The 20,603-nt window shown below is 40.4% G+C and overlaps 1 protein-coding gene across 1 annotated transcript; it reads left to right on the top strand.

Moving 5' to 3' along the window:
- The first annotated feature begins 11,128 nt into the window (after positions 1 to 11,128).
- On the top strand, positions 11,129 to 18,783 carry fbxo33 (F-box protein 33). Its single transcript, XM_029494017.1, has 6 exons — positions 11,129 to 11,666; positions 14,446 to 14,556; positions 15,592 to 15,752; positions 15,872 to 16,080; positions 16,165 to 16,462; positions 18,259 to 18,783. Exons 1-6 carry the CDS (start codon positions 11,221 to 11,223, stop codon positions 18,522 to 18,524), a joined length of 1,491 nt encoding a protein of 496 aa, XP_029349877.1. The 5' UTR covers positions 11,129 to 11,220; the 3' UTR covers positions 18,525 to 18,783.
- Positions 18,784 to 20,603: the final 1,820 nt, after the last annotated feature.

Genomic DNA, 20,603 nt, shown 5'->3' with positions numbered 1-20,603 from the left:
ACTCAGATTCTGATGAATGAGTGGTTTTGTAGAAGTGATTTTTTAAATAAATTAAAAAAAAAGGCACTTGCAACAAAGTGGAGGTAAAGTAGAAACAATATATTCGACTTTGAATGTACTGCACATGCTAGAAGTATTTTACCAGTGATTTTTAAGGACATTTTGATATTTCGCTGCTGTTGGAATAGATGAGATTGATTTAATTTCATTGCAGCCTCCTCTTTTCTTTCGAAAGGCCTGTTATTTGTAACAGATTGCCAGCATGGCAATGGAGATGGCACTGTTGGTTGATCCAGACTTTAAATATCTCAAAAACACTTGCATATTTTCCCATGGACATTTTTACAAATCTAATGCCAACATGATATTGTCTTCTTTTTTTGTGTGAAAAGATAGCATTTATCCAGGGCTGGGTGGGACGGTTTACTTTGTCTGGTGGCAGGGCATGTGTCATAGGTGTGTCTCGTCAAGTACCAAAAAAAGACTTCCTATTGGTATTTGTGTTACTATGAGAGAATTGTGTAGCACTAGAATGAGGTCTAACCTGAGCTTCACCATCCCTTTAACCCCCATTGGACTTACTGCGCCTGGTAAAGTTATCTCTGCCTTCTCCTGGACCCGGTTCTGGCTGACAGGAAGATCTCAGCAAGTCGAGCGGCCTGTTCTGCAGATGCTGGGTCACGTTTCCAGATCCAGACCTCCAGATCACGGCACACCATCCTCAGAAACTGCTCCAGGATCAACAGTTCTGAAATTCCCTTTACTGTGGAGCTTTCAGGTTTGCCACATTTACTAAACATGTCTTTCAGGCAGACATATAGCTCACGTGGGATTTCACCTTGGTTGATGTCAAGGGAACAAAACGTTCTTCAGTAGGCGTTGGCTGTGAACTCATATTTAGCCAAAATGACTTGCTTTGACTTTTCCATATTCATCAGTGTCAGAAATAACCATGAGAAGATAGGCACTACGTGCCTCACCTGGATCAGCTGAATAGCCCACTCTTCGACAGACTGTGGCCATTCTTTAAAATGTTGTTAAATCATGTTCAGTGTCATCCCCAGGAGAGAGAAGCATTAGTTTAGGCTTATAGTGGATGCGTGGCGTCCTGACTGGTGGTGATGATGGTGGCGGCGGCTCATTCTGCTGGCTGACTTGGCTGTCCATTTCCCCTCAATCTCCATCAGCATCATCGTCATTATTTCCTTGACTGTTCTCAATTTCATCTCTTAAGTCTTTCACCTGTGCAGAAACTGGTGCTGTGTGCTCCTCCATCTTTGATCTTGGCATAAGGACTCTTTTTCCATCAGCTGGAACTCTAAATGCTGGGAGAAAACCAGGGACTTTACCAGGCTTGTCAATTCCTCCAGCTTGTCAGGATTACTGGCCGCTACTGCCCCTTGCTGATATGCTGTAGAACCTGGTTCACCATCATCTGGCTCTTCACATTGCTCCACTTTCTTTCCTCTGATCATTATTTCTCCTCAATGTGGTGTGAAACCTTTTCTCCTGACACCACTTGTTAACTGGTCTGAGCAGCTGAGGCGACCAAGACCAAGGAAACCCAGACATAGGGAATTTCCAGCACAGGATGGATATTTTTATTTTATCTCTTTTTAATTTTATTTTTCTAGTTTTACAGCACACCCTAGCACCAAGCTTCTGGCCTCCCCTCCTCCACCAAATGAGCCCTTTATATAGACTGGTGGCACCCTAACACCTGGCACATACCATTTCATCACACACCTGCCTAATAAATATATACATAAACATATATAAATCCCACTGCAAAAAGAATATACATCATATACAATATAAATACAATAAATGTATACATCTGCAAAACACCAGTATGAATAACCATAAATAATTTACAAATATACACATTTAATATAAACAATAAGCTCCCCTCTACCACTTGGTGCTTCCCTCTCTGATAAGCGGAACTAATAAATAGGTAGCCGGAGGGCGGGGGGTACTCTTTTGTCCGGACACCCTGAGAGGAAGAGAAGTAGCGGAGGTACGTCTCTTTTGTTGTTGTTTTTGTTGTTCTGTGCTCACATAACCAGTTATCTAGACAATACTTTACCCCCCCCCCCCCCCGGTACCACACCAGCAACTGGTCACTCACTGTGCCTTTTTATGTTCACAGGGGAACGGAAAGCAAACAACAAAATCAATCGACAAATCAATAAACAATTTAAAATTATCAAGCCGTGTGTTTGTGTGTGTGTGTGTGCGCGCGCGCGCGTTCGTTTCATGTACATATTTATACATGCGTCTACAATTAAAAGTCATTCAGCAAATCATATCATTAATTAATTGAACTTTCACACTCGTAGGTGTACCGCTGCCAGGTCTCACCGGCGGTCCGTCGCTACAGCCATGAAATTTGACATAGATTGTTCAGTCCCTGCCAACTGATGGTAAACTGCTGACTCCTCTTTGAGCACCACCAACCACCACCTGAGCCGATTGACGCAGACCTTTTGCAAAGAGATTCGTGGTTCCCAGACGATGAATCGCAAGATCACCTGACTTGTTCTTCAGCAAAGAAGCTGCCACGTGTGGCCTGTTCATCGGCCTACGTGGATATAAGCACATTAGTAATACTAGTACTGAGAACAAGGACAATTTTCAAGTCTTTTGAACATGATGAATGTGTGCCTGAGAAGATAGGGCTTCGGTAGTGATGGTGTGCCCATCACACAGTCCTGTCATTAAGAGCACATTTGCAATTAATCCTCTCTTATGAGATCCTGAAATCAATCCTGGCACATCAAAATGAAATATGAATTCCACCGCCTGCTGACACACACATACACACACACTTCTCCCCTCCATTTATTGACTCAGGAAATTTACATCTCCCCGTAGACCTCCAATAAGTCCCCCTATGAAAGGTCAATACCATATTTGATAATGAGAGGCGATTGAACATGCATGTCACATAAATGAGTAGGATTTTATACATCAGCTCCTGAATGTATTAGATTCTGTTTTTCACATTTTATAGTCTTTGGCAGTCTTGAAATTTACTGCCACTTTGGTAATATTTCACCTTGTTCTGTCACAGGCTCTGTCAAATACATTACTTATCTACCACAGTCAATGATATTATTTTGCATTGCTCGAAAGTAATCACTTACAAGGTTCTTATTTTTCCCCTCATTCAGCCACACAGATAAAATGGAAGTCTTAATTTCATGCAATAATCCTCTGGTTTATTTGGTGTTTAAGGCAACAGTCGTCATCCAGTAATACATCCAGTAATACAATAACACAACATGTGTGCATAGTAATAGTAAATGCCAGTTAGTGACAGAAAGGTTTCGGGAAAGAAGCCGCTCCTTTTCTGCCAGGATTGGAGACCTTTGTCCACCTTCCATGAACCACAGATGAGCCAGCAGACATTCCTTGGAGGAACATGGTGGCAAAGACGGAGCCCAGGGCTGAATGAGTAGGTGGGTGAAGACCCAGAAGTCACTCTGAGGACAAGCACTCATTATAATGGTTTTACTGTTTTCATCCATCATGTGCTTTACTGCCCACTTGTTGGATTAGCCCTTGATGGGCTCAGGAAATCACTACCACAGTTTCATAGCACAATAATAACTTTTTGGTAGAAGTGATAACACTAGTCCTTGAAAATATACTATTGTTCGTTTACGATATGTCTTTCAATTGCTGTCGTGATTATATCAGTGACTGGTGTCCCCACTACACAATCCAGCATGGACAAATAATTCTAAGTCTTCCACTAGCCAGTTCTCTCAGCTTCTAAGGCTAGCATGATCTCAAATGGTAGCAGAATATTTCATTTTGAAATGACTCAAATAAGCAAAAATCTGCTTTATAATTCATTGGAATGCTGTTAAACTCTGACAATTTATGATGATTTTAAACAGCTAACAACTCTGCAAATTGGGGAGCAATGAGCATTGAAACAGTATGTTCTCTTGAAATAAAGTACTCGTTGCTGCGTGGTAGCAAAACATTTCTTAAAACAGCCAGTGTGTGCTTTGATCTGTTTCCCCATTCAAAGCTTAGCTATTGCATCAGTCTATATAGCACAACTTACAACATGCATCAGAAACCTTTCTGAACACATGGGAATAGATACTGTAGCTGAGGTTAGACCGCTATCTTTTTCCATCAGATTCGCTAATGATGTCCTTTTCCTATTTTCCTTTGATAAGGCTGGTGCCGATGAACAGCAAAGAGCGCAAATATCTCATTCTGGTTCAACCCTCTTCTGCATATCAAAAAACATGATTTGGCTCTGTGTTTTCTTAGACCTTCCACTCCTCTCTGAAGTGTCTATTCTGATTCCCATCTCCTTTTATCTTTTCATTTTTTTATTGCATATATTGACTTTGTACAGTGAGTTTTCAGTCACGAGCGCTGACTAAGGGACACCTTTAAGTGCCAGACAGTTTTATGATAATCTTCAAATACAGCAGATGAGCAGTATCGAATGAATACAGGCTTCGCCGCTATGCATTATTGCGACCCCTCTGCTTATGGACTTCAAAACGCAGCATAAAGGGGAATAAATATATTTCACCGAACATATTTCCTTGCTAAATCGGTGTCTGCAATATATCCACATATTTCATTCGTGTCACGTGTAGCCTGTATTGGACAGCAGGTCTATGTAATCACAAAAACTCCAGGGCTACTTTTGGTTAGAGCAGGGGGAGTTTTCCACTGTCAAACAATTGGACCAAACCATTGAAAATTCTAATGATTGAAATGTATTCGAAGTGATATCCCAACAGGTGCCTTAAAACCTAAAGGCTCTACATACATAAGCTATAGATCACATTAAGCTAAAATCCAATATGGTCAAATTGACAGTTGGTGTTTAGTAAGTGTGACTTTTCCCCTAGTGCATCTTATTTCAACACTTTAGCACTTGAGAGCTTTGGTGCTTCAGGTTAACATTTGGTGGTTAATGTAGGGCACAATGGGAATGCCTTTGCTGGTATATGGAAATAATAAGATTTTGACCTGCTGATGGCGCCACATGAAGAATAAAAGGATTAATAAAGTTTTTTCTAACTCCTCTTAAGCCGCTCAGATATCTTTAACATATTTCAGGACAATCCACCTAACAGCTGTTACAGCATTTTATTTAATGCTACAAAATGTCAACCATGTGGTGCCATTGGCAGCGAGGTAACTGTGATTTATCCCCTTCATGACTCTCAGTACAAAATCTTGTGGAAATCAGTCCAACGATTCCTCAGATAATTCAGTCTGGACTAAACTAGTGCCTCATTTCACTTCCAAACCCAAAAGCTGCTTCAATGCGAAACCAACCTGCAGTCCATATTTCCACAGCAGAAATGGAAAGTTGTCAATCTGTCATCAACGCCTTACCTCGTTCTCTTGTAATGCTTTTGCAACAGTGAAGCAACATTGAAGCAATTTTTTAATGTTATCCTCTTACCTTATAGCTTTTCCAGACTTTGGTTTCACAACTAATTGAAAAATGTGCCCAGGCCCCGCTACAGACTCGTAATGTCCACTAACAGGCAGCTATGTTCTGTTCTTTGCGTAGAGTGGTTCTTCAGAAATAGTTGACAAATAAACAAGGTGTTCTGCTTTTGTTAAGGATACCTTTGCTGGCAGAATAACATTTCCTCCCACAAAATATACTTTTTTCAGACAGACCACATTTTAACCACAGCATCTCAGTAACAACATGCTCACCCATTTCCTTGTTCACAACCAAGTAAATCCCCACATATATTGTCAATCAAAACGCTGGAACTGTGCTTTGCCACGGTGAGTGATTGAAGCAATCTTAAGAAGTACTCCTTTGTGTGCGATATACACTAGTTTAACAGGCACTGTACTGTGAAGTTATGGTCTTATTTGAAAAATAATTCTGAGCTTGAAATGAATGTAAGACCTAGACATCTTGTAGTTGTAAGGAGATTTATAGCATACAACATTATCTGATCTTTCTGATCATAGCCGGGACACCTGAATGTGGGTTGGACTGCTCCTATACAAAAAGCAGGGATAAATTTAACTATCTCCTGTGCTGCCACCAAGTGGCAACATCCAGGGCAGTGAAATGAAGCCAGCACCAGAAACTGAAGTTCCTTAAATGGCCACTCCAGCTTTCCCTTCATGACAACAATACAGGTTTAGTAATTGAGGGGATGGCCACTTGGAGTGTAAGGTAGAGAAGTGCATCACATATCAGCATGCACCTAATACTTTGGGCCACAACCATCTTACCTCTTTGTCCATTTTGGATTTGTTTGGTGGTAGGAGTGATGCACTGCCTTGACAGTGACTGTGAAGGACACAGCCTGAGCTGTAGGGCCACTTCTCAGAAATCTATAGGCGATGTCAGTGAAGCTACATCCATTTTTAAGTTCATTTTCTACTGGCCAATTATGACTCAGTCGTAATAATAACCCCAAAACCTTTGTAGAGATTATTTGATTCTAAACTACCCACCTTAAACTTAATTATTTGTCACCCGAACAAAGGGTAAAGAAAAAGTGGTATGAGACTTTGTGAAGTTGGAAGGCCCTGCCAAGCTGTTTCTCACCATCCATCCCCTTTGTAACTGCAAACAGATGAAATTATCCCATTGAAAGCTTAATGTTTATTTTCTCTATGAAGCCAGTAAAAACATTTAATCTGTAGTATCAATTGTTTTTCAATTGTTGTTTCACTTTTCAGCCAGCCATCTATTTCTGAGTGCAATGCAGTGTCACAATATACACAATGAAAAAAAGTAACATTTATTCTTTGGGGGCCGATATGTGGTAATCTATACTAAAAGCTCCAGTGAGACAGTGGATTTGTGGTGAATCACTTGTTTTCACAACTGTTTCACCAGAAAATCCATGCTACTATATGGAGGTCTGATCCCACAAATGTAGCCTTATCTCCAAATAAGCTGTATGAGGAGTGTCTTTTCTATACACAGGGTTTCATATAAACAAAAAAATACCCCTTAATGGTGCAATGTGCACAATTGTGGAGGATTTGGACAGACATTTGGTTTAAAATACTCAAACAGTTAAGTGAACAGTGTGTGCAGGAGACACTGTGATGATATTATGACACAGAACTCAGTCATTTGTTGTTGTATTTCAGAAATATCTCCTAAAATTAGCATGTTAAACCACTTGTGACACTAGAGGCTGCGAGTCAAGTGTTCTGTCTAGTCTGCCTTTAGTCTTACATCAGAGGACAAAGAGGACCTGCAGTCACAGTACATAAAAATCTATAGAAGGGAAGTATTTGTGTTGTTCACCAGTCTGATCACTAGGACTGCATTTTGGGTGGATATCTCTGTTTGGAAAGCTGCCTGTCAATCCTCTCCGCTTCATCCTTCACCCTTCACTTCTCTGGCAGGTAGCCCCATGAGGAAGCCATGTGTGCTCAGATGTCTTCTTGATGCTGAGTGTCTTCCTCTTTACAGTCCTCCCAGCCTCTTTTGCCTGCTCCTTGGTGTCTTTCAGGCTGTTTGTTCTCATCCCTTCAACCTCTTGTCCTTTTTCCTCCCAAGCCACAGATCCTGACTTTGTCACAGACATGTGGATCCGCCTCAGCCTCACTGACTGACAATTGGAAATTTTACTTTGTCATACTTTTCTTCTTGATTTGTGATATTTACAATTTTGTCTCGTAAATGGCCATGCAGTAAGAAAACAAGCACATTGTTATTTTGTATTAAGGAACAACAACAAAAAAGTGATCATTATAACCATTATTTTTAAGTTTAGTGGGTTATCGGTGTACCAAATAGAAAAGGACTATAATAACTTTACAGATTGAGGTTTTAAAACAGGACTGGTTGGTCTTGATTTTAGTTTTTGCTATCAGTGAGTCAGCAGCAGCCAGCCATGGAGCTCTACCACCCCCTGGTGTTTGTTGAAGGACCATTGTATTTGTGGCAAGCGAGCATGGAAATAAGATTCTCATGCAAATAGGAGCAGCAACGTTTGGATGAAAGACAGGATAATAAAGCTAAATGCTCATGTTTCCTACATATTGCATTTGCCCAGTATTGTCAGGATGTTGGGTTGGTGCCATCAAACTGGAGATGTAGTCATAGTGCAGTCTGGGACAATTCAGATAGACAGATATCTGTGTGGCGAAAGCTCGGAAGTTGATGACTATTCAGAGGATGATACCTACATGTCTGCAAGTAATCAGAGCAGAGAGCTAGAGCTTGTGAGGATGTTATTGATAAGGAAGGTGCAATAAAGGAGGCAGACTGGTAAAGGCCCTTGTTAATGGAAATCGCAACCGAACTACATACAGATGCAAGCATAACAAATAGTTCTCTTTGTGCTGTGGCCTCTGCAGCTGCTCAGCTTTCACCATTTTCACTTATGCTACAATCAACATTCATTTGTTCTCATTTTTACATGCACAGAATCATCATCAGTGGAAGCACTTATCTTTACCAGAGTACTGCATGAAGCACCATTGAGGTATCAACATAAGAGCTGTAGAAGCTGCATTCAGACTCTGCAGGTGGAAACAAAACAGATTATCTCACAATTGGATGGTGGAGATTAATAGGTTTGGCACAACCCACCCGCACATTGGCATTCAGCAACAGTAGGATTTGTTTGACTTGATGTACACGTACCTTCCCCTCTGCCCTCTGGCTATGGAATGTGCAGCCAGCAAGTGGGAGTAAGTATGCTGCTCAAGGACACTTCAGAAAGCTAAATGATGACATCATCAACTAGTAGTAATCTTTGCAGCCTGATTTGGCTGAAACACTTAACACAGTGATTCTTTACTTCAACATCCAATAAAAATACAAGCCAACGATCTAATCTGGTTTGTTGAGTCCTGCTGATTCTAGTTGTTTGACTTTTAATCAGTTACCTTGACAGGGCTGTTGCTCCTGTTATCAAACAGTGAATTGGCTACAGAAATAAAATGTGGTATTAAATAAAACTGCCCTCTGGAAAATGCTATGATGAAATAATGCCCTTTTGAAGTAGTTTATCCTCTTACCTTTTGGACATCTGGACATCAATTTACTCAATTCAAATCATTTAAAACACAATGGGATGTGAAATATTATGTGCTCTGCAGTGATGACTATAACAATTAAAGTTGAGACAGTGGTCCTTGTCATTGACATGCTGCTAATAGCAAATAAGAAATTTATTTGCACCTCCCTCAAATTTTCTCCAATAAATACAACTAAAGTATATTTTGTTTCTCTCTGCCTCTTTTGTTTTATTATTGTCAGTGTGAGGTGATGAATATTTTTTTAGAAACCAGGGAAAACTTGAATATGGATCTGAAATGTATGCACGTAATGATAATTATGTTTGGATAAAGCAAAAACTAATGGTTGTTCGTCTATAAAACAAGGAATGGAGTATTTATAAAGTATTTAAATTAAGTATTTGTAAATATTCATGTGTTCGGTAACCTTTATTCTGCTTGATTATATTAACTTTTTTTATTTTTTAACCAAATAACTATGAGGCCATTTACCTAGCTTTGCATGAAGGTATTTAATTAAGGGATATTTAGTATTAATTTTTTATTATTTCAATTTGATATATTGCTCACTTGTGAACATGAAATTGTTCTTTCTAATAGACAAGGAAAGCCTACTGGAGAAAAAACACAAAGCATATTTTTATTTCTTATTTTTTCTTTTCAAAGTGGCATTAGTATGCATCGCTTACATTTTAGAATATCTGCCATAGGTTTTAATATTTGATGTCACTGTCACTTGAAAGTGAATAAATGTAATTTGAGAGAAATTGATTCAGGTTAGCCCGAACATGTCCATCATATATAAAAAGCTTCCTAGCTCTGACAGATGGACATCAGACTTAGTGGTACATATTATTACTGCAGTCAATCACTGGAGCTGAATTTCAATTATTATTACTATTTTTTTTTTTTTACAAGTATAACTTTTAAGTGGGTATTTGGACAATCTTCTCTTTTCAACTTCACGCCTCATCTCCTCCTATTAATTCCCTGTCAGTTTGTCTGTGAGTGTGAAAGAAGAAAAATGAACACGAGGGAGGCACAGAAGATTTACTTATGGCACTGTGCTGACTCATTGTAGTCTTCTGTTATCTTGTTGTGATGCATGGAACTGAAAGGCTCTCCTCACCCAACACTTAATCCTGTCACATATAAAATTCAAAGTTTAAAGATCGCAGTTAGGGAAAACGAAGAGGTGCAGGAGTCTGAAAGCTGACTTGATGGGCACGTCACCGCGTCACTGGGGAAGTTTCCTGTTGAAAGACAAAGACATGTACCCTTTGTATATTTTTCTGGTTATACAGACAGTTTTCTTGGAGCAGTCAAGTGCACAGACTGTGGCGACGCTATATGAGGAATTAATGTCACCAATGAATTGTTTTAGTGTCATGAATACATTGTTTTGAGGATCAGTAGTTTTAATTAGGAATTATTATCAAGATAGAAATACATTATACTAAGGTCCCAAAATGTATTTGACAGAGTTGGTGCATAAATATTCTTATTCATATTGTATGCATTCATAATGGGAACATTTTTACTTTTGCTAAATGTATACAGTAAATCGGCTCGTCCATACACCTCCAAGTCTAAAGACTTCAAATGTGATGGATTACTTGGACGCTTCAAAGATTACTCCATTTATAATTACTGCAAGCATTTGTGTATTTGTCTTGTATTATTTTAGTGTTTTAATATGTTTTTTTATTAATTTCCTGCTCCATACAGTGTAAAAAAATATATGATCTATTTTATTGTATTTTTTTTTTATCTTTTTTTTCCCTTGTGGAGAAACACCGCCCTCCCGCGGAGCACGGCAGTATGGCAAAAATAACAGCACCTTAGGACTAAACCATTCTCTTGTCAACGCAAAGATAGAGCCGCAGATTACCAAAAATAAATCTGGCTACCGAACAACTGAGGGCTTTGCAGTTTCGAATTAATAAAACTGTAGTTTTACCAAATGAAAACACTGACGCCTGTCGCGTCGGAGATGATGTTGTAACATTTACGCGGATTGTTTTGCTCCCCGTGCACCGACACAGAGTGGTACGGTCCGGTAGTATTGAAGGCAAAGCTGAAGAACGGTTTGTTTTCACCGAGGGGACGGAGCGCCGTTATTATCCGGCGTTGCACTGACAGGAGAAACGGTTGTAACATTTCCTCCATATCTGGTCGGTGGTCAGATAGCGCATTTCTTGGCTCGCCATGGCTCTGTGCGGGGGTGTCGGAGCCATGGCTTTACCCAGCGAGCTTATCGTCCATATATTCTCCTTTCTGTCTGACCGAGACAAGCTCCGGGCCTCGGCGGTGTGCTCCCGGTGGAGGGAGTGTCTCTTCTACCCCGCGCTGTGGACCGAGCTCAAGCTGCGGATAGGCGGTGGGTGTAGCGGCGGCGGCTCCTCCAGCTCCGAGGGGACCCCGAGGCTGGAGTTCCTCATGCGGAAGTTCGGTTCCTTCGTACGCGAGCTGCAGCTGGAACTGGCCCCGGTAGAAGGCTACCTCAGCCCCCTGAACAACGAGCCGCCGTCCACTAGGATGGACCAGCCTCCCGGTTCTGACGGCGACCCGCAGCTCTCCGAGCGATGGAGGGACGCCATGGCCACCTACTTGGACCAGGTGTTGTGTGTGTTCTCCAGCATCCGCAACAACAGGTAACGTTGCACGGGCCAATATGTCTCTTCCTGGGTGGTTGTTTTTATTTTGTTTCGGGAATTCGCTTGACAACAGTTTAATGGTGGTGAAATTTCACGGTACGTGTTGCGTCGCAGCAAGCTATCGGCTAGCTAGCTCGGTTAGCTATAAACAAACCCCGACATTAAGGAGTTACGTAATCGGGACGTGTCTTTGCGGTGGAGCTAGCATCCAGTCTCTTCTCTCTCAATTTAGTGAGTTTGGTAAACTAAAGCATTAATTTTTACAATCAAAGTCGTCAAACAGCGTTGTATTGGTGATGAATGCGTTGGAGTCAATGCCGAGTCAAATGTTGGTCTGCGTTTCTTTTGTTGCCACTTCCATTTTCCATGTTACACTGGTCTCCATACCAGCACATACAATGCAGCACTGGTGGTGCCAACAGAAAAAGCTTTGTTGGCGGTGACTTGCTGATCTCAGCAATGCCACACACATACAGTGCACCTGTGAACATATTGAGCTCTGGTATGTCATTGCAGGGATGAATAGGATGTATTCACCTTTGTGCTTCATAGGTAGAATGTGTTCAGTTGAATCATTTCTACAGTGGAAGTTCCTAAAACTCTTTTCCTTTCGATGACACGATTCCTGATGTCAGAGCAGAGCCATCGTAATACCTTCTGGGATATACTCTATTATTCTCTTCACTGCTTTTGTGGCATTGATATAGATGTGCAGTTCATGTCTTAACTCTGCTCAGGGCGCTGGAACATTTTCTGTTGTCTGAATCCTTCTGACTGAGCAGTTTCCATTCAAAACACCAAAAATACCAGTCTAACCTGAGTCTGTGCTCCACAATGCACACACTAATTCTAACATGATTTTGAAATGTGGCAAAATTAGATACATACAGTTTTTCACATGGAAGCAAGAATTGGTGAGTTTTTGGATGTAGTTTTCATGGATAATATTGTACCCAAAAGAATTAATGAAGAAGTATGGTCTGTAGAAAGCTGCAATATGGAAAATTTACAACGTGTGAAAGTTGGTTGGTCGATGGACTGTTTATTTCCCATCATTACAAACAAATAAAAGTGTGTTTATCTATTGCAGAGTTTCCATGAAAATTAGTATCTAGTTACTTCTGGACAGTTGGACAGTCTTGAACTGGAGCACAACTCTAACCTTGACTAAAAATCAAATTGGACTTGCTTTAAGGGACATGACTTCAAGTAAAAATTTCAAAATGAGGGGAAATTTTCCCCTTTGAGTGCATAGGGATGGGGTATCAATTGGAATCTTAGCTAATTGTCTTACAAAATAACTGCTCACATGACATGCTAATTGTTTGTTTGGCTGTATACACTAATGTACATACATACATAATGCATGTGTGCAAAATTTTTTAACTCATTGCTTCACGGGTAAAAAAACACAAAATGTAAATGGCATGAATAAATATTTTTTGTAACAAAGATGCAAAAATAATTATTTCAACATGTAAGAATATTTCTTAACAGAACTGCAATATTCTAGTTAACTGATTAATTAGTGCAAAAAGAGTTGCAGGTCGGCTTTTCTCTCTCTCACTCTGGGACATATAAAACAGCAGTTTTGGCTCTATAATTCTCAAATCAAACTGGTCATTGGTCCTCCTGCAGCAGCTCTGGACATATTGTTGTGACAGTAGCTCTGATAACTACAGTGTTATGACCGACAACTAACTCAGCAGGGTGTGGGCACTTTAGTATAGATACTTTTGCAGATGAGTATCATATCAAGATTTAGCGTTTTAGTATCGACAACTGTATTTGACAACTCTAAATTATATAGACTGAGCAGGATCCCTGTTTGGGCTCAACTTACAATTCAGCTGTTTTAACACTTGTGTGGAGTTACCATGGTTAACTTTATTATCGACCAAGCTGAACAAAGCTCAGAATGCATGGAGTTGAGGAGAAGGGAGGAGCCCTCTCTCCCAGTATAACATTGCAGTACTTCCCTGTGTGAAATTCTTCATTATGGATGCTAAATTTGCAGGATACAAATAAAATGTGTGCAGTTCTTGCAATCCTGCAGCAAAATTCAAGGAAAGGCCATTGTTGATCTTCCAAAAGTCAGTGTCACATCATACGTAGCCTGTCTGTTCAAGACGATATAATTGAGTGCATTTTGACCTCCATGTATACCTTGGCTGCTACAACTTTCTTGCTCAAATACATACACTTGATAGCTGCCAATCTATTTTAGCTATAGAGTTAAAAAGCACTATAGGCAGCAGTGCAGCAACAGTACCAGTCCCCCATAATTCTGTGCAGACAGTATAAAAAAACATCCCTCAGTTAGATTGGGCAAAATGTCTGCCATTTACGATATGGAGTTGTTTGGATTGGAAATGAGTCCTTACAACTTCTAGTCTCACTGCTGTTATGTCTGTTGGTAACTGCCAGACACTGCTTATGTACAGTGTGTGATAAAACGAGACACACAGCTTGTATGTGTAATGAATGAGCCCAATGTTTACAGAACAAAACAGATGATAATGAAGCACTTTAGGTTATTGGCACAGTGAAGGGGATGTTATGAGTTTGTATTGCTTGTTGACTATCACACTTTGAGGTAAAAAGGAGCAACATTTTCCATGAAAAGCAAAGGTATATAAATGAAAAGAACAGGCTGTGGCTTTCTTAATGATTCAGATGTTGCCTTAATGAGTCCATCTCACGCTGAAGTGTGGAGTTGTTATTATAGATTAATCCTATATTGAATGCTTTTAATTTTACTCCTCTCATCTTCCAGAAATCTGCAGAAGCTGAGTCTTTATGGAGACACCTGCATTCTCCAGCAGGAAGGACTACTGGACAGCTCCAACCTGCACCAAATTCACCAGGGAGACAAAAAGATCAATGAGTAAGGACACTCAACATTAAAGCTTCTTCATATAGACATTGCTGTCATTAAGAGTGTTACTTTTGCAACTATTGCACGATTTGCAACCCTTGTTGGGTTGTCAACAGTGTGATTTTGTTTGATTGTTTTTGTTCTTCAGTAATTCATTTTCAAAATTGTATCCGATTAGAGGCCAATCATGGCACATCATGTTTCCACACCCAACTCACTTGCAGTGTGTATAAAGCAGCCGTCTGTCAGCAGACCAAGGCTACATTGAAACCAAGACTGCTAAGGTGCATCCTCTGTGGATCACAGCCTCCACATGGGGAGAAACTGATGATATTGTTTTGTTTTTTTTTTTTGTTGTTGTTGTTTTTGTATTTGTTTTTTTTTTTCTCAATTATAAAGAACAGTTAGCCATTTTACTTAACACTAATTAGTGTGTACTTGTATTTTAGAAGCTTTGCCATGTTCATGCCACACTCCAATTCTTAAAATAACCCTGTTGATGCTGAACTCACCATAGACTATGAAACATGAGGCTACTTTAGAGTAACGTTGCATCTCTGCTGTTGTTTTATATACTTGTTAGCAAAAGCTTGTTCATAATCCATGTTTACTGTCCACAGATGAGTGTAACATTCAATGGCCTTCCTATGTCACAGAATATCTTGTTTATGGGGTGGGTTGCATTACATGAAAATGTGAATCCAGTACATGCATTTAATATCTGACTTTGTAGGACACAATTGAAAGTCTTGGAGCGATGTTTGGACTGAATTATACAACTTTGAAGCCGCAGTGTTCTATATTTATCAATGTTGTGTATCTTTCCCTTCGCAAAAAGTTAAATTCCCATCTCGAGGCCCCCCCCCCCTCTTTTTTTTTTTTTTTTTTTTTTTTTTTTAAATCCCCACACACACAAGATTTAGGTTCAAGGTGAATGAGTACTCTTGGGGTTTTCTATTAACCCTGTAGGAATCTGGTCATGCTGGAACAGAGAATTTAAGCAAATTTTCCTCGTCTGACTTTATTTACTCTTCCCCGCTGCAGAATCCAGCAATTGTTCATGGAGCTGCTGTCTAACAGCAGGCAGCTAAGGTGGTTGTCCTGTAGTTTCATGCTGGGTCTGGTGACCCCTTGCTCTTTAGCCTGCCTGTCAAATCCTTCAGCTGAGACCCTGCAGCACGTCAGTTTACTGGACCACCAGCTAGGTATGTTGTTGTTTAGTATATCAAAGGCGTGGCTAAACAGTGCTTTCAAAGTTACAAAATGACACAAAATATACTATAGAATTTTTGAATAATGCCTCACCTTTTTGAATTTTCCTTAGGCCCCCTCATCTCCCCATCAGAGTTAGATCGGCTCTCAAATCTGAATTCTCTGGCTTTGGATTTCTCTGACTTGACATCTGAGCTTTGTGGTCTGTTGGCATCTCCGCGTCGTACTCCACTGTATCGCCTCTCTCTGCTGCTCAATGGTGCTGCCCTGGAGTTCAAACCATTAGAAGGGACCGCTACAGAGGACGATTGGAAGGCACTGGTAATCCAACAACATCTCTATGCAAGGATAAGATATGAATGTTTGTTGAAATCAACCAAGTCACACCAAGCTGATGCTCCTCAGGTCCGTGTGAGTGCCAACTTGCGAGTCTACATTATGGCCCTAGAGGTCGACAGCTCTGAGCTCCTCAGGGTCCTAAAACCTAGCCTTCCTCTGGAGCGCCTGCACCTCGACAGTTACAGCACACTGGTGACTGATGCCACTTTGGAGCTTATCTCTCAGCAATACAACAAAACGCTGACTCACTTCCTGCTCCTGAGGGATGACCCCGACTTCCCTGACCTCAGTGTCAATCGCAACGAAGACCCATTGGTCCTTTTAGTATGGAGATGTACTCAGCTGGCTGTACTGGTGATACATGGTGAGTAGAGCTTGTTGTTTCTGGAATTTTTACGATGATGGTCAAACTTGTCAGCATCCTAGAATAGATTATGGGCAGTACTAATGTGCAGCCCTGTTATAGACTGGTGACCTTACCAGGATCTGGCTCGCCCACACCAAATGTTGGCTGGTTTTGGCTCTAACCACTTTTGAAACATTTTCACAGTTATCAAGGTCATCACAATAATAAAACTGCTAAGAACATCTAGAACATGATGCCCAGAGGAAACATGACAAGCGTTTGTTTAGTCTGTCAAGGTTGGTTTACCATATGCTGCAAACTAAACCCAAAGCTCCATGGGCAAAGACCTCATTCATAAGCTGCAGTGTTTGTAAGATAATAGTCTAAGGACAGATGAAACCAAAGCTTAGCTCTTTGGGAATTCAGTGCAGTTTATTTATAGGCAAAGAAATTAAACCCACAAGGAAAAGAACATCATACCTGCAGGGACACAGTCTCTGGCACTGGATGCACTGAATGCATCAAGGAATGATGAAACCAGAAGATCCCTAAGACATTTAAGGCTGAAATGGGAGGTCTCAGAAAACACAGTTTTAGACAAAAGAATTTGGAGACCAACACAAATGTCACATCCAGCAGCACAAATCAATGGTTGAAGGAAGAGATGGATTTTTATTTATTTTTTTTTAATCCTTTTCTAAACCAACCAACAATCACGTCTGCCACAAATCCTGTGGATAATCTGCCATTGAATAAAGGAATCTTGAAAACATAAGAGTTTGAACACCTGTAAGAAGAGCAGAAAGTACGTGCAGGCAGGTAGAAGAAGCTCCAACACCCCGTGACCCGGAAACAGATAAGCAGTTGAAGATGAATGAATGTTATTAAAGGCTCTGCAACCAGATTGTGATGGGTACAAATAATTGTCCACAATGCTTTGTATGGTTTTTAATTATAATCTTTCCTTTATGACGTGTCTTTAGAACTTAGTATGTTGCATTAACTAATATTTCACAATTAATGTGCTGGTCACTCATTAAATGAAGGAAAATTTAATTTGTAATGCTTCCACGTTTCATACAAAGAAATTGAAGCTGTGAGCATACTGAACAAGGCTGCGCTATTAGTAACAATAAACTGCCACTTGTATGCTTTCATAATGAGTCGACCTACACAACCATCCACAATACATTTAGATGTGAGCGTTACCTGTCCAGGAGAAATAGGGCAAGGTCTCTCTATCTGTTGAAAACCCTTCACTGGTGTTGACAAACAACCACCTTAAGGGATGCATATGCATTTAAATTTGTGGACAGCCAACAAAAACAAGTGGTCTCACTACAGGCTACATTTTATCTGTAGTCTGAAGACTTGAGCCATGAGGAGGTAGAGACATCTGGTTTCTACTCAGACCTCTTAAATCATAATCTGCTGAAAACCTATTATGAAGTGTTTTTGCTTTTTTGTTTTTTGTCCTTTGATGCTAAAATAATATTGGGACTTCACCTTTAGAGCTTGCTTAATATCTGTGAGGTTTTAGTTTCTTCAAGGGCAGAAAAATCTCAAACATTGCAATATTTGCGTCACAAAAGCTTGCTTTCAGATTTTCCCCTCCATTATGTCTAACAAGCAGTTAATTTTTCCATTTTGTCAGTGCCTAACTGCAGTAACTGCTAATTGAGCCCCAGGTTTTGTATCAACTAATAGGTAAAAAGTTCTGATTGAAGTCACAAACCAAATAGTTTAATGTTTCTTTCATTATTATGTCATAGATTAGTCCAACCTCCCTCATGCTTTTTCATCTTTTTCTGTAGGTTATACTGTGTGGTCCCACAACCTGGTGGCCATCTCACGGCTGCGAGGCTCCAGTCTTCGTGTCTTGACTGTTTCAGAGGAGAGCATCGACTTCGACCCGGATCAGTCAGTGTGCATGGAAGGTGACCCAGTCCATAACCTGGTCAAGGAGGTTTCACTGGGGCTTGGCCGAGTGTGGCATCCTTGCCTGGATTCTAGCCTGGTTTTGTCCGAACCCACCCAACACTTCCACCGTGAGCTGCACGCCTTCAGCATGGGCATGTAGGCAAGGAAGGCTAATCCAACACTTCACAGCCTAAACCTTGTCAAGACCAGACCAGACACAAACCCACCAGGACCAAGGCAGATATCTAAACTGGCTCTTAAAGCAGTCTATAAAGTAAATATATGCGAGTGGATGTAAGCTGATTGTTTTTATTTTATTTTTATTTTTGTGTTTCGTTCACAGGGCTTTTAGCACACATTTCTTACATTTTTCTGTTTTCTTGCTTTGTCTCATTTGGTCAGCCACTGACTTACACAGATTCAGCCTTTTGATCTTTTTTTTTTTTTTTTTAAACAGATTTTCTAATCTGGATAACTGGATATAATATTTGCAAATTGATATTCATTAAGTTTAACGAATACTGATTTGTGATCTCTGATCACCGACTATACAGTTTTTAATTAGTGTGCTAAATGGGTCTTCCTGCCCGTCAGATACCCTCTTGAATGACATGGCCCAGTCTGGTCTGGTCTGGCCTGGTCTTGGACACAACAAATATTCAGAGCTCAATCTCTCTCCTTCACCTTAATAGCCTCCAGAGCTTCTGTATAATGTAACTTTGATTTGCTTTTGTTTAGTTTTTTCTTTCTTTCTTTTTTATTTAACTGTTTTCCATCTCTCCCTGCTCTGTGTATAATCTTGTTTTTCCTGTGTGGTGGTTCCCCTGCCTGTACAGGCTTTGTATGTATTTAAAAACAGATATATTATTATCCTGCTCACAGCTAGAACAGAACAGGCTGATGGGTTGAGTGATGGACTGGTGGGATTTTGGGGAGGGGGGTGTGCATTCAGACACAGGCTACTGGCTTTAGTGTTGAAACTATTTTTGCGTTTTCTTTTTTCTTTTTCATTTTTTGATCTGTTGATCTGTCTGCTCTACTCTGGTGAAGGTTGTCATTTTTAAAGGAGCTGATCAATCTCTTCCTAGGTAACACAACCTTTGCTGCTTTTTTCTCTTGCTCTAAAGGAACACCTTGTGCACTTGTCCACTAGTTCGAGAGCCTTGCCAGCAGGGTGGGAACCTCCACTGTAAAAGGGCCGACTGTGGCTGGTGTTAATCAATTTCAGTGCAGTTCTCAGCAACAGCCATGTCAGTGCCGTTAGTCACATCCTCCTTAAGTGAGCAACTTTTCAAAGCCAAAGGGTTTTATTAAGGGGTTTGGGCACTTTATTGATGGTGTTATTGAAAATCATGTTACATTCTTGCAGCTGGTATGCGTCCCACCCTGCTCACTTGTCGACTTTTCGGGAAACCTCACCAGTCGGCTGAATAGGGAGCCTCGTCTTCCGACTGACATTCAGAGCCAAGCTATGACAATTCAGCCTGTCACAATACAGCACACCCCTACTGTGTTCTGTGCTGATCTGTAATGAGCTGGTCCTAAATTGTTGCATCTTTTTTTCTGTGTTCAGGCTGAATATAGCTGCCTTTGCTCTGCTCTAGAGGTCAAAACTGGTTCACTGGTTTCAGAGCCCCCTTTGTATTAAAATATCAAGTCAAAAAAGACCAGTTTGCACCCTAATATGAAGGGGGCTAAAATTACAAAAGTAGCTCTGCATTATTCTAAAGGAAATGGGTTTTACCTCCATAATGCCATATACATGTGTTCTGTGATATCTCTGTGACTACTTCCAAATGCCATGCTCATACAGCACCAGTATTCTGTAGGCACAGCTTTTTATGGTGGCAAATACCAAACCCAGGTTTCTGCAGTCATGCCAGCAGTACTGTAGGTAGGAACCAGTTTTGGGGTCAAACATTTCATGAGTAAGACCAGCAAAACAAAGAGGATGCACTGAATGTAACTGGATTCTTTTGGCCAGTCAGTCAGTTTTACTATATAGTTATATTTAATGCAGAAATTTGACAGATGCATATCTTGCCATCAGTCAGGATTGAGAATGAGTTTTGACAGTGTAGGTTCCACTAACAGATTAGACTGCTTTTTTGTTACTTTAATTTTTTTTTTCTTCAAGAAATGGCACCTACAGCACAATGTAATCTGGGTTGTTTGTGGCAAAAAAAAAATTCACTGTCAGTCTCAGGTAGGCTTTTAACATCACTATAACCATGACTTT

This window comes from Echeneis naucrates, chromosome 22, assembly GCF_900963305.1.
Source record: "Echeneis naucrates chromosome 22, fEcheNa1.1, whole genome shotgun sequence".
In the NCBI taxonomy this organism is placed as follows: Eukaryota; Metazoa; Chordata; class Actinopteri; order Carangiformes; family Echeneidae; genus Echeneis; species Echeneis naucrates.
This window is presented reverse-complemented; position numbering and strand designations above follow the sequence as displayed.